General features: G+C 35.9%; 1 protein-coding gene and 1 long non-coding RNA gene across 17 annotated transcripts in view; one reads left to right on the forward strand and one right to left on the reverse strand.

Moving 5' to 3' along the window:
- Positions 1–238: 238 nt before the first annotated feature.
- The window catches only part of LOC132912501 (TLD domain-containing protein 2), a 299,067-nt gene continuing 283,510 nt past the window's right edge, over positions 239–15,795 (reverse strand). For all 16 annotated transcript variants that reach the window (XM_060969971.1, XM_060969970.1, XM_060969966.1 and 13 more), the window contains 3 exons: positions 7,265–7,546; positions 6,374–6,543; positions 239–5,615 (listed from right to left, as the gene is read on the reverse strand). In XM_060969971.1, coding sequence (XP_060825954.1) covers positions 5,480–5,615; positions 6,374–6,543; positions 7,265–7,546 — 588 coding nt within the window. In that variant the 3' untranslated portion in view covers positions 239–5,479. The remainder of the gene's footprint in view (positions 5,616–6,373; positions 6,544–7,264; positions 7,547–15,795) is intronic.
- LOC132912534 (uncharacterized) lies at positions 11,399–13,405 on the forward strand. The gene is made up of 3 exons (XR_009659223.1): positions 11,399–11,688; positions 11,757–12,282; positions 12,373–13,405. It is a non-coding gene; the product is annotated as an uncharacterized LOC132912534 (long non-coding RNA).

A 15,795-nucleotide genomic window follows, 5' to 3' on the forward strand; every position in this document is an offset into this window, starting at 1 on the left:
TTATCAAAGTGTTATTGATATTCCTACGATTCCTTTTAAGTTTGAGCTTTTTATCGCAATCTCTGTCTTCTTTTTTATTATAATTTTTTCTTTTTTTGTCCTTCTTCAAAGTCTTCCGAAGTGTTTCTTCACGCTACGCCATCCTGGAGGGGCAGGATCGTACCTCGGTAACGATCGTTAACAACGACGACAACAGTATCTAACTAAACATCGAAGAACATCGAATTATGTTTTACGATTTATATATTTTTTTTCTTTTTTTGTTTCTTTTCCATTTTGTTAATGCGTGTTCAATCTCTGCGGTCAGTCTGAATCTAATTGACAACGTGTATACCAAGAAAAGTCCTTTTTCGTTTCTAACAGAAATTGTTGCCCTAATCCACCATCTTACATTTGTTCATTCATTCTTGTCCTTTGTAACGAGTGTTGTTTCTCTTTTTGTTTAATTCGCTAAACGTCCACTAATTAACTACGATTATAGATACATATATTTCTGCGATTATTACGGGTACGATTTCCCGTGTGAGCTTGTTACTATGATTTATTTAGTTACTTTTAGTTGCTCGTTCTTCGCTCTGGTTGCAACAGAGTTTCTCCTTGCTCTTTCTCTCTCTACTTCCGCTACGAAATGCAGCTCGTACACGAACGTGGAAAGCTAGAACGCTTAATTATTCGATTCTTCCTCTATGGTTAATAAAGCGAGCTATTCAGCTTTCGTATTCTATGTGTCCATGAATGAGATAATATTGGGTTGGCAACTAAGTGATTGCGGATTTTGTTAATACCACCTAATGACAAAATTCGTAATCATTTAGTTGCCAATCCAATATATAGTGATTTTCATTTCGAATTGTCAATTAACAATCGATTCTTTGGCGGGAGATCTATTCGTATCCCTCCACTGTCAGAATTCATCGATGTACATTATCGCCAAATAAATCGCTACATATCACATTTTTATTCAATGTTGTTCTTTGATTAGTATTTATCGATAATAATCTCACATTGATATCTATACAATAGAGTATAATCTTTCATCTTTGTCACTATCTCCTTCTTTCAATTTTTACTTTAGCGCGTCAAGAAATTTTTACGTAAGAAAAGAATTTAAATATTCCAAACCAGCGAGATAGAAGAGTTTTAATTTCTAGATGTAAACTTTGACAGCGAAGGATATCGGTTTTAAGATCGGAACGTATACTGTGCTCAAGCTATTATTCATCTCAATTAATAATCAGATCCTTGTATTTGTCATAAGCGATATATCGATTCACTTCCTTTTCGAGGTAACGATTGAGTTGGCGCGCAAATACATGGCAACCGGTCGTACAAGAAAAAGAATATCGTCATTCGAAGATTAGAATCTCTCGACCTTACATAGGGCACGCTTAATTTACAGTTTCTTTTGTGAAGGCAGTAGTGTACATGTATTTCGGATCAGATGACGACACCTACAATGTGCAAAGTATGTTTCTGAAGATTGGTAAAGTTCGTATCGACGGAAGAGCAAGAATTCTTCCGGGCAGTTCACATTTCGTTTTCTACGCAAACCTTCTCCCGATAGGTATCGAGAAATTCCGATAGCATTTAAAGAAACCGATAATTTCTGACCAATTCTAGAGAACCAAGAGACGAAGTTACAAACAAATTAATTTCTACAGATGACCCTCCGATGATTTTAAAGAGTATTTGAAGAAATACTACCAAGGAAACTTAGAAGTGGTTCTTAGGTTATGTTTCATGCGCCTCAACAATCTTGCGTAAGACGAAATTATAGTAAATAAAGAGAAATTATAAAACTAAAAATATAAATGATTTTCCTCTGTACGATTCTCGCAAGAATTCATTCCAGCCGCCAATGACAAAAGAAAAAGAAGGAACAAAATGAACGAAAACAAAAGAGAAAAACGTATATTTTCTCAGACACACATCATCTTCTTTTATTTCACGTTACAATATTACATTTATACCATGGATCTTCGGCATCTAGAGGCGAGGGTCTTGAGTCCTTCTCAAACAGAAAAGAAAGAGACAAATTTGCCACGATCGAGCACACTTCGCTTCTCTATACCTCCCTTTTTCTTTTTCCTCCGTGTTTGCTCTCGCGTTCTATGTAAATTTGTATTGTCCTGGCTGATGTACATATATTATACATTATTATCAGAATTTCCATCTACAACGGCCTTTTTCCTCTGCCACGAAAGAAAGTGACGCACTCGAGCCGAACTTTGTTTTACCGTCTTTTGTATCTTCCTTCCTTTTTAACTCGTTAGTATCACAAGAGAGTAATGCCTATAGACGCTAGAACTTTATATGTCTTAGACAACGCTATGATCGTGTACTATGTACTTGACAACTAGTCCTAACGAAGCTGATAGATAGCTACACGCAATTTGAATACACATAGTTTTTGTGCTTTCTATAGCTGAGTTTTTCCCGCCTTTTCTTTTCAGACACGTTTCTCCCATTTTTACTACTTGAAACCGTGCTCCATAAGATATTTTTTCCGTTTTAAGCGACGATCGTTTTCGCTCTATTTGTCTTTATTTGGTAAAGTGCGTTTCATAACCAGTGCACGGAAATACGCTCGTTCAAATTTACAATTTTCGCTTCTCCTCCACTTCCACTCGCTTTTACAATTCTTCTAGCCTGTTTTCAATGATTCAATCCAACGATCCACGTCGGTAGTGAACGTAATTTGAAACAACTATACTATAAGTTGTGTTTCTACCATAACGTCTCGTCATGCTGTTTTTTAAGCCTTCTTTTATAAACCGAACAAGATCGCTTACTACCGATTAACTCGAATCATTTTAACGTGACAATTCTGTTATGATATTAAATAATAAATGTTTTTAAAAATGCAGTATTCTATGGAAGATCGAAAATCGTAGAAACATCACGAGAGTCGGGAACTGTTCCTAATAAATTGAAAGGAATGGCAACCGGTACTCTCGCTATGGTACAAAATGGCATCTTAATTTCTTCTCCTCTTTCTTTGTCTCATTATGAAACCGATAGAGAATTCTTTTCGTAATAGAACAAACCAGAATTCGCTACCAGACGTCGTCGTCTTACACATTCTTGGACCAACCCGAAAACAAATCAACTTGCATAATCGATTATAAAAACCTACGTCTGATGTTCGATCGATGCCTTCTAACACAGCGTGTTTCTATTTTACTATTAAACAGCACTTAATATCTACCATTCTCCTCTCGTCCATAAACAAAAAATTCACGTTTAAAAAGCGGTAGAAACGGTGTGTTCTCTCGCGATAGTCTATCGGTCCTAATTAATTCACAGTAGTAAAGAGACCTATAAGCTCGAACAGTTTTACTTTTCTGGTCGTGTGTGTCTATGTGTGTTTTACGATTGACATCCATTCGCTGATCTTCAGAGCCGAGCGAAAAGTTAAACGCAGTATAGAAAACTTTACAGTACAATATGTTGCAAAATTCTCCCTGTCCTTCGAACGAATCATAGAAACTACTATAAATTTTCTTGACACCGTTGTTAAACCGTGCCAGTTCACTAACAATAGCGAACAATGTATATCTTGGTTCATTCGTCGAACGAGAAAGTTACAAACGGTGTTACCAGGGTGCGTAACGAAAAAGAGATCGATACCACGGCGAGACTCCTCTTTATTGTCTGAGTTTTGTGTGACGCTCTCATGAAGTAAACCATAAGAGTGTCGTTGCAACAACACGCTTTCTTTCCTTCGGCTCTGATCTGTAGATCTTACTTTTGTATAAAGTTTAAACTGAGATATTATATGTCATGTTAACTGTGTGTGCTCTATAACAGAGGGAGAGAAAGAGAGCGAAGCGAGGCACAGGCGTGTGTGTTCGTTGTGGTCACTCGAGACACAAGAAGCGAACGCGCTGCTCTGAACTTCTAATTCGCGTGTTTCTACAATTTCTGGTTCGCCTTTCATCGTGTCAACAATATAATCGGCATCGTGTTTTCTAATCTCTTTTACGATCTTTATCACTGTAACATTGTGGCAGTCGCATGTATCAGCGTAAGATCAGTACAAACTTATCTTCTCCTTCTTCGTTCTCTTCTAAAGCTACTTTTGCTCGCAGATCCTAGGATCGTTTTACATCCAGAGTATCATTGTATCGATTCGATTCAGTGGTGTATGTTGCACGATCTTCTTCGAATCGTATGTGTGTGTTTCGTGTACATATATATATATATTTAATTAATGTGTGTCCTTCGGGATATACATGAGACAAACTACACGAGTGTCTTCTGCAACGTGTGTGTTTCTCTTCCTTTAGCGTGGTATCATATACTGTGTTTTTTTCCTTCGTTAAAATTAATTTTTTTGTTTCCTTAACGATTTCGTAATATATATATTTACATTCATCTATCTACAATAACTACACATCAACAAATACGGTTAGTTTAGCATTCTCGTAGTATCGCGTTTGTATCGTGGTATTGTATAATCATCACCGTCATGATGATGTTAATGTGATCATCATACATATCCGTACCAATCGGTTTGTAGGTTTCTCCCGTCTTTCTCGCATAATCGATTCTCTCCATCGTGGAGACGTATTTGTTTTTTCTTTCAATCTCGATTACCATTCACACTTTCATCTCATTCTCTCTTCTTTTACTCGCTATCGTCGATCACCGTAAAACAAATCGGCGATCGCATAATCTCCCGGAACAACGCATTATTATTATCAATTAATATTATTATTATACTCGCGACTAGTTCGAAGGCAACACCACGATCATAATCATCATCATCATTATAACAATTTCATTGTCATCGTGGTCGATTCTTCGATCCTTTACTCAAACGGCATGCGATCGCGTGAAATCAGAATTATTAACGGCAGCAACGACGACTCATTCAACGAAACACATGTATGCGTGCGTGTATATATATATATAAAAAAAATAAAATAAATACGACAACTTAAAACAAAAAGAAAAACAAACGTAGGACGATTAAAACGACAAATTTATCAGTTATAGTCATTCGCAGTCCTTGATTTAACATTTCTGCCTTAATATATTAGGACTTTTTCTTCACATTTTTTCTCATACCTCTTCAACATTGTCATCATCATCATTCTTTTCTGCAGCCTCCTCTTCTTCATCAACGTTTCTATCTTCCATTCATTAAAAATTACAATTCTTTCATATCTTTCTTTCTCTCTCTCTCTCTCTCTCTCTCTCTTTCACTCGAAAAATCTCCTATTGACTTTTAACAAAATACGTCTGGGGTCTCTCTGTTTAAAAATCTATCGACGGTAATCGAGCTAACCGATAATCCCGTTAATCGACTTTAATCTCCTCTGGAAAAATGTCTCTTGGAAATCTTGATAATTGTCCTCCGTGCGATAATTTTTCTCTGGGGACGATCAACCTCCACGCGAGACTCTCTCGGAATTCAAGTCAAATTAGGCTGCGGCGAGGGCGAAGTCGCGGACACGGAGTACAAGGCTGTGTCCTATATGAATGCCCAACATTCCAGCGTTTTCACCACGAAATCTTCTCGCGGTGCCAGCGGCTCGTTTCCATACGTGCTACAAGATTGTGACCTGCCTTGGTATAGGTCTCCGTCCAGCCACAATCCAAACTTGCCACTGCAAAACAGCGAATAATATCTGTTAATTTGATGGAACTTCAATGGAAAAGAATTAAACGATATTATAGAAACATTACGATATGAATAATATGAAAAGATTGCATATGAGGAGTGCTTCTCTGGTTCATTCAATTATATTAGCCTAGTTAGAAACTCAGTTGATCAACTCTACTTTTTATCAGTTTCTAATCTCAATAGGTAAATACACGATAGATGTTCAATTTTCAAGAAACAAATTACTCATTCCTACGTGCTCATTGTTGCAAGATGTTGTAAGAAGATAGCGCAAGTTATAGCAAATTCCAAGATAAATTTAAAAAGTAGGACAAACGAATACAACGGAGAAACTAAGGTAACAGGACATAACGAAGCTTTACAAACTTTATCTGTTCCCCTCCCTGAAATATTCTTTGCTAATCAAAAATCCATATCGATAACTAAATATTTGCTGTAAATGTTCCAGAAAAGTGAAACAGAAACAGCGACCAAGACAAATGACAAATAATGAAATTCAGTCTTGTATAACAAGGCATTAATCCTTCATATGCAATCTCTCAAACCGCCGTTTCATAACAGATTAATCTACCCTAGCATAAGTAACGTATAATCCTCTCTAATTAATCTCTTTCCAGTGATCCCTCGCTAAAACATTTGTCTAACAGAATTAATATATTCTATCTGATCCGGTATTAACGTTTCGACCGAGTAAAAATTCGTTCAATAAAAAATCGAAAACACTTAGAAAATGGTACTCACTCTCCGGCACCGATGGCAAGGCTTTCGTTGTTGCCTTTGATGAAATAGAGGTTGTCCCCGGTCCAGTGGAACGCCTGGAATCTGGGCGTGAACTTGAAGAGAAGAGATTCGCCGGTTCCATAGAAATGATCACTCACGTGCAGGGAGCACGAGGTCAACGCACCAAACACCTGTAACCACGTGGAAAGGATGATTCACAGTATGCCGGCTGCGGTACTAATAACGTGCAACGAGTAATGAATCTTCTGTCTCGAGGTTTCTCGCAACGAATTCTGCACGTGACACGGTCACGTTCTAGCCATCTTAACGAGAGTACGTGCAAGCAACGAAAGTTATAAGCGACTGTATATAATTTGTCACTTTAGTTTCTAAACTCTGTCAACCAGTATAGTTTGGTCTTAATGTAACATTAACGACATTAACAAAATAAAGCAAATATAGCGTTTGGCTTTCTTTTTTCACCTCCGAGCGTTTAATAAAATAACCAAATCTTTAGGAAGTGCATTTAATTGTATGTAATTTTAATGTACTACGGAATTCTCAAACAGGCAACTGAGCTTTTGAAACGCAATTTGTCAATTCCACAAACAGGTAGATATTGTTTCTGCAACAAACGACAGTTTGTTATTAACTTATTGCGTGAATTAGGATATTGTTAATTGCCATTTATATTCTACGTATATCTATTGGTTATATTTTACTGCGTAAAGCAATACACGTTGCTTGCATACAATGTCCGGGTTAAATACTCAAAGAATTAACGTGGTATACTAACGCAAGATGCAAAATAAAATAGGATAAAAATATGGGATAAAGAGGAGCGTAATATTATGAAGAGCAAATCAACGTAGAAACTTGGAGTGAAATTCAAAGTAAACTTCTAGAACTTACGTTGCCCTCTGTATCTTCAATCACCAAGAGGATTGGGCTCTCTACCTTGGCCATCTTCCTGTACATACTGTTTAGACTAAATCCATGTTGACTGGTACTGAAAACGAGGGTCCAAAGGTAGCCCTCCGCCCTGGCAGGCAAATGCCGGCACAGTTGTTCTCTGTGCTCGTCGCTGAGGATCTCGGTGGCGCCAACCAGGTCGGGAACGATGACATCGTTGTCTATGGAGACGGCGCTGTTCGTGTACAGAGCTCGCCTGAGCTCCTCGCTCATAGACAGTACCTAGAAGATTAAATTCAAATTTTAGGAATTCGAAAGATCAATTCGGTCCAGGAAATTTGTTTTTGGGAAGCAGGATCTGCGAGATCGATCGCTGAGTTCGCCGTTTTCGAATTTAGAATTGTGCAATTTCTTATTGAAACTTTCTAGATAAATGGGTGAATTTTGGTATAGGATCATCGTTAAGTGATCTTTGAAACGAACATGCTTTCTGAAAGAAATTTTCTTTTCGGGCGAACGTGGAGTGTTTTATGGAACACGTTTCTTCTTATTTTTATACGCGAAAGCTTCTAACAGTATATGGCAATTAATGTTCACTGCGATGCTAACTGTCTTCATAGATATATTATTGAAGTTTCTTTTAGGAAATTCGATAGTTTGCGCGAAGAAGCTCCTACTATTCGCTCGAAAATGTCCAACTCTAGGACAGTGGAAGTTGGGTCAATTCTGTTGTAAGACGATATTCTATATGTACATTTCTATGCTACATTTCGTAGCTGTATTTCACAAAATAAAAGATAGATATTCGACAGTTGTGGTAAAGATGATCCAACATTTATTAAACGACGTTGAAGAGAAGAGTTTCTTTTTAAACGAAATTATTCGAAGAAAAAAAGAATGTGTACTAAAGTGCGGAGAATTTAATATCTCAAAGTAATTGAAACACTCGAGATTCCTAACGGTGACTTAACTCGCTATTAAGTCAACAGTCCGCCACTATATTAGCATTCGTTTGCAAGCTCTTTATTGCACTTACGAAACAGATGAGAGATCACAAGAGCAAAGATCTTACCGCAAGACGTGAAGTAACTCGCGATTAATTAGACTTTGACCTTCTGAGGTCAAAATCTTTCACAATTTGTTTGTTTCTAAGAAAATCTACCTTTTTATTAATTCTGTTAATAATTATTACTATAATTATTGTTATTATTACTATTAATAGAATCATCTTTTATCGCATAGTTTTATTTTAAAAAAAAATATATATATATATATATATATATATATATATAACGTGCTAAAATTTTCCAGCAGTTTTACTGAAAACGAATACATTTATCATTTGGTAAATTAATCATTTACAAAATTCTGTATAAAGCAAAATCGAGAACGAAAGGATTAACGACATACTCAGCGATCTGGAAAGGATTGAAAAATGTGACATATCGAAAGAAAGAACATTGCTGTGGTGGTTACAACTAAGGGAACAGGTGTCATATCGTGTAAACATTGGTCATCTAAACCTAAATTCTAAGTCTAGTACATCTAAAAACATATAACCACTACGCATTCACAAGTGTGACATGTTGTAATTGTTGTTTCGCAATGTTGGTAGAGTCGTCGTGTTCCTTGGCTTGGTAAAGAGTACGAAGATAGTTGTGTATGGAGTTATGAATATTTATACGGAGAGGGATTTCTGCTTATCTTTCGTAGATCTGGCGTATTAAAACGACCATCTCTAACCGTGCTCATCTCATCGCAAAGCCTTGACCTTTCTTCACAGAATAATCAACAAAAGATTATGCAACCATCCTCTTCGCTAATATCGCTGATAGATTAAATGAGAACGGATTCAGGCGAAAAATTGCAGTTTTTTCTGGTTTGTTTGATTAGGAAGTGGGATACAGCGTGAAACATTGCATGTTTATGCAGATAATCGGCTAAAAAATGTCGTGGACGAAATAATTTATCTACGAGAAGAATTTATACTTTTAGGAACGAATTGACTGAACATCGATGGGACAGCATACTATATTTTCTAGCTAGTTTTTGTTTTATACAATCTGGCAATTTCTTCACATGGAAAAATTCTGATTGTTTAACGGCAGGCTTGAAATTCTTTCAGGTGGATGTTATGGTAAAAAAATTACGTTCTCGCAATTATTTAAAGCGCTCGTTTTTTAAGTTTAAACTAGACATAGAAAAAATTCGTCGGACTTTTAAAAGGCTTTTAACAATTCCAGACAGCTCCTTTTTTTATACCTTAGAAACTGATAACTGAAGAAGGATCATTACTATTTTAAATACAACAAAAAAAAAAAAAAAAAAAATAAAATAAAAAAAAAGTTTATAGAGGAGATAACAATCTTTTATTGATTTGTTCATGGAACAATAATACCTGAATGCTCCTTCTAATGCTAAAAGTGCAATCGAACGTGACAAATTTGCAAAGTTGTTAATAGAAAAAAGAAAGAAGACTCGATTACGATGTGTCACGTGTTATTTTCGTTCTATTCGTTAATCCAGATGCGTACGCGTTGAATCACATTTGCGCACCTGCCTTGGACGATAACAATTTCGCGCAATCGTCTCGCAGGATTACACCAGCGCTGTTGCTCTGTCAGATCTTTGCATCTCATCCATTAATATTATGGAATTTACATAGCTCATTTGTGGACGAACTGGAACCTGCAGTCGATGGGTAGATTAACGGGGATTTTCCTATCGGGATACCTTGTAGAATTTCTACGTGATAATATAACAAAGCAATTTTCTTGTCTGAGATTATTTTTCAGCGATCATTTTTACGTTTTTCTTTTTGGGGAAGAATATAGAAGACTAGAGATGTAAGAAGTTTATAAGGAGGAAAAAATATCTTGAAAACATGCATAGATTGGACTAATTCAAGGATATAAGCATCTAAGAATTCAGCTTGAGAACTCAAGAATTCGAAGATTCAATATTCCGAAGGTTCAACAAATAATTCACGTATTTAATGGTTCAAAGATTCAAGCATTCTAACATTCAAGAATTCGAGGATTCAAAGGTTCAAGAATTCGAAGATTCGAAGGTCCAAGAATTCGAAGATTCGAAGGTTCAAGAATTCGAAGATTCAAAGGTTCAAGAATTCGAAGATTCGAAGGTCCAAGAATTCGAAGATTCGAAGGTTCAAGAATTCGAAGATTCAAAGGTTCAAGAATTCGAAGATTCAAAGGTTCAAGAATTCAAAGATTCAAAGGTTCAAGAATTCGAAGATTCGAAGGTCCAAGAATTCGAAGATTCGAAGGTTCAAGAATTCGAAGATTCGAAGGTTCAAGAATTCGAAGATTCGAAGGTTCAAGAATTCGAAGATTCGAAGGTTCAAGAATTCGAAGATTCGAAGGTTCAAGAATTCGAAGATTCGAAGGTTCAAGAATTCGAAGATTCAAAGGTTCAAGAATTCGAGGACTAAAGATTCAAGGATTCAAGTATTCAAGAATTCAAAGCTTTAATAATTCAATTCTTAAATGGTTCAAGAATTGAAAGATTTGAGAATTCAAGGGTTTAACGACAAAGCATTGAAAGATTATTCAAGTGGAAATATTTGTAAAGTATTTCCCTATAACGACAATCATATCCCCAGAAATTTATACATTTTTCGTCACTTAATCATTTGATTCACATGTAAAATTGAAGATTACATATTTAGATAAAATTAACTCATTTTAGAAAATTAACTTTTTAGCAATATATCAGAGCAATTTCGATAAACGCGTACCGATTTGATACAGTAATTTTGTAAAGCGATAAAATGACAGTAAATGTACTTATAACAAGCATTAGTGAAAATAACATAACGTCTGATTAGCCAAAGGTTACTACGCAATAACATGCGATAAAAAAGATGCGTCTGATTCTACGTCAATTTAGCATTCGTAGAATTTCATCTTGTTTATCGCAATAAGCTTAATTAATTCTAAAACCGATTTCACAGTGTTATTTTATTATGTGTTTGCGTGTGCGACGTACAGAAAAAAAAGCGTCGTAGAAAAACGTATTACCGGTGACTTGAATTTACGTGTAAGGATGTGATGTGTATTACGTTTTAGTGAATAAAAAGCAAAGGTTCATGTTAATTTACGTATTAACAGAGTTCATGTTGATTTATATAATATACGTACGTAATTAGTACGATATTAAAGGTGGTATTACGATCTTAGCAGCAAATGCACGAAGTTCCTCCAATTATTCGAATTATTATTTCCACTTCGCTTCGCGCCGCTCTTTAATATATCATTAATAAATATTTTTAATTCTGCAACGCAATTCCATAATGATCGTTAATAACGTGTATATTAGGTGATATATTCTCGCGTAATGTAATAAACAATTGATCGATGATTCAGGTGCTATCGATTACATGAAGGAGAAAAACGATACGCAAGGTAGGATATCGAGTAGTTTAATCGCAATCCTTTCACCAGAGGAAACATAACGGGCCACTTTCCGCCAGGTACCAAACAAGACGCGGTTCACCCTGTTTTTAACGCGATACGCATCAATTGAGCTGAGGCCGTGGCAATTAACGCGCTTCTCATCGCCTATCAAGGAGCCAACCTCGAGAAAAACGCACTTGAACCAATTTGCGACGTGGGAAAACGCGACAGGGTGCATTTCCCATCGATTCGATCGATAAATTCTAAAGTATCATCAAGGGATAATAATAATTAACAGCATTGGTACCAACCGATGGTTTTCTAAATTCACTTCCAATTTCTTTCTTATACGACTTCGTAAATTAATTTATTTAGTTTGGTTTTTCAGACGAGCGAAAGCAATCTGTCTGCGAGGATCAGCTCTTCCTCTCTTTCCTTCGAAATAAATAGCAGATAAGCCAGAACACAGAGTAAAATGAGCGAAAGAGTACATTTATTCCTTGCTTCTTACTTTATTTACATCTATCTATTTACTCGTAACAGAAGTAGTACGAAAGTAATATGACTCACGTAGAATTATTCTTTTACTCTATTCTTGAAACTGTACGTAGAGATTTATTCGATAACGTGGTTTTGTAGACAGTCTACTTCCTCCTATTTATTTAGTGATACAGCTTTATGACTATTTTTCAGGTCAATTATTTCTTCTGTATGTTTTTTGAAACGGCAAATACAGTAAATTGAAAACAAAGGTTAACAGGAAGGTTTGTTATATCCATCTGATATCCCGAAACGAGTCAATAAAGGAAGCGAGTGTGGAATGATGACACTGAAAGGTTGAAGAAGAAATTTCTAAACGTAAAATAAGATAAACTAACAATGCTAATATGGAATATAGTCGACAGGGAAGAGAGAACTTTGTACTTGTTCGTTTACATCAGTTTACAGAATTGATTTTCCCTGTCATAAAATAAAAAATATAATCAAGGACAACGAAGTGCTTCGAACGTATTGTACGTGTGGCACAAACGCGTCCTCTGACATCGCGCATACTTCTGTTTTGTTAGAAAAGCTTCCTTGACCCGTGACATCAATTTTTATCTTCGCGCACGCGGAAAAAATCATCGACGTTTAATTGCGAAAAGAAAAAAAGGAAGAGAAGAAAAAATATTGAAGATTTCGTTGGCAATAAGAAGAAAAGGATTACGGTCCAATTAAAACACGATCTTTCCTCGTAAACAAGCAACTTCATATTTCACCGTTCGTAGATAAAAGAGTCGCGCATTGAATTATCGATACAACGTACTCAATTATTTTTATCGATAATAGTTCGCCTGTTATTGACACTGGTCACATGTTTTGCTAACTTGTTGTTTGAACTGTTGACTTATCGATATTTTTTTTTCTTTGTTATCATGAATTTATCGATTTTGATAGCCTTGGAATTAATTAGACTTTACTTTTTAGTTGGCGTAGTGTCGTCGTTAACGATAGATAATTGACAAAACGGCACGCGAATGGGTCGAGGCCTCTCCGCAAAAACCAGTTGGTCTGGAAACGAGTTCGTGAGAATCGGAGAACAGTTATGCACGACCGATCTGAGGAAAAATCGTAAAACGTCAACACCACTCGCTATGCGTTCAAGAGGCACCATTATAGTATCGCGTTTCAGGAAAAGATTCTTCTGGATTAAAAATAGATGTAATAAAAAATAATGGAAAACGCACGTTTCGATTTTATGAGTAAGAGAGGATTCTCTTAGAACGTTAAAAGTTTCTTTATAGAAACTAAACTAATATCAATAATATTTATATATATATATATAACATATAGTATTACATAAAGTGTACGTGAAATATTATAAAACTGCGAGTGGTATAATTGAGTCATTCGGGAGCCAGATGATCAACTGCATAAATTGAAAAGTATAATAATATATCATATATTATATATATTATATATATAAAATATATTATATATTATATATATAAAAGTATATATATAATATTTTGCGCAAAATTGCACAAAATATACGTAATACGAGAAAGTATATGAAAAATCCAAAATACATTTCTTTTTGTAATATTCCATAGGTGAAGCAATCTCTAAAATTATATTTTCACAAACGCGAATTTGCACAAAAATTCGCTGTCCAGTTATGGCGTTGTGTCATTACCTCAGAATTTTTATTATTAAAATTTACGACATCCTTCTTGGGATGAATCAAGTCATTTGTTTCTTAAGTGAACGTTAATCGTTTATCACGTGTATCATATGTAATGAAATTATATTATTAAAAAAAAAAAAAAAAAAAAAAGCAGAACGAACAAAAGGTGGAACAAAAGGCGAAAGACTCAATTAGAGACTATAAGCTGTAAATATACAGCGATGTTCAAATGCAAAGTTCGACTAATAATTATTATTCTTCTTTGCTCGATCTCGTGTTATCTTAATCTGAAATGCAGATCCTTTTAGCATATATCGAGATATGATCGCTGGAGTGGACTAATCGATGGCATAACAAGATTTTTTACATTGTGGGAGACGAGCACCGCTATGTTCATCTCACTATGCGTCACCTCGATACACGATAACCGAGGTCATGGCAGCAATCGAGATGCAAGCCGAAAAAATATTTAAGATGACGCGTGTTCACGCGTACGTAAGATCGATCGGAGTTGACGTTATGTCTATGAGATATATATTTATTTTATACATATAATATATTATACCTATTTTAGAGATCGAGCAACGTTTCAGTTAATCTGCGAAATCACGCAGCTTCGTCTACGAAATTTTTCGAAATTCTTCGATATTTGTGCGTATGTATCGCACGTTATATAATGTTGCGAGGCTGACTTCCACTTTGGATCGACTCGACGAGTTCGAGAGAGGATAGAAGTTGTTTATAGTGTAAATTTCGGTGCAACAAGTAGATTGTCGAGTTTTTACGATTCGCTGGAAGGAGCAAGTGAGCATTTCGATAGTCGTTTCTTAGGAATTCGTAAACAGTTTCTTTCCCTTTGTATGTTTATAGCGTATACGTGCGTAAATAATACATTTAATAATAAATAATAAACAAGTAATACATTTTAGGAATACAGTTACAGAAATAATACAGCGTAAATAATAAACAAATAATACATTTTAGGAATTGGTCATTATTTGATTACGCTATTTCATATGAAACGGTCGAACTGCGCGCTAACGTTATGAGTTAGTAAAATGTTGTGCAAGTTACGGTTACTTAGCAAAACAACGTTCAAAGGCCAGGAAATTTGGAAGAAGATTTTTTTTTCTATGACAAGTGTTCGAATACTTTTGAGGACCAATGTTATTCTCCTACATCTTCGCTTTCACGCCACAGACCTATATATTCTCCGGCATTTAAAAACCCATAAAAGACATTGTACTGTATTTTTAACCCCAGAGTGGCACGCCACGAGAGTGACTTGGTGGTTTCTGGCGCAGAAGGACGCCACGATCTCGATTTAGGATCTCTCCCCTCGTGAATTTTTCCAGATGTACACGCGACCTCGGGATTTCACACGACGAACGATGCACGAGACATCGATCGTACGCCTTTTTCTCGTTTTGCTTCTTCATCGGGCGTATAATGGGCGCCGTTTCGCCCACGTACTTTCAACGAGGACAAGTCGGTTTCTCTCGATGAATTTCCCATCTTCGTTTTATGTAAGTCGTCGGTCTATCGACTGTCGTCGTTGACGCGTGACTTTTCTGCTCGTGTACAAATCTTGCTTTAAAACTTCAGACCAGTACAACGCGTGTCATGGTGTAACATTGCGCTAGCACGCGATAATTTATGCGCGAGTAGACACGTTTCGCGTAGTCCTTCGTTATATTATATATCAATTTTTGTAAATTTTTTCTTATTAATAACTTACGAAATAAAAGTTTCCGAGATGCCATTCTGAAAGGATTAATCAATATATTCTCTTATTTTTCGACGATATTATCGATTGGCGAAGTCTTAGGCCAGTTTTGCGCCATTCTACCCGAACAAGGAATTTTGTACAATTTTTTAGGCATAGTGCAGAATTTATTATCTCACCGACAGCATCCTCGAGGAATGTTGGAACACGTACTTCAGGATCG

This window comes from Bombus pascuorum, chromosome 12, assembly GCF_905332965.1.
Source record: "Bombus pascuorum chromosome 12, iyBomPasc1.1, whole genome shotgun sequence".
Lineage (NCBI taxonomy): Eukaryota > Metazoa > Arthropoda > Insecta > Hymenoptera > Apidae > Bombus > Bombus pascuorum.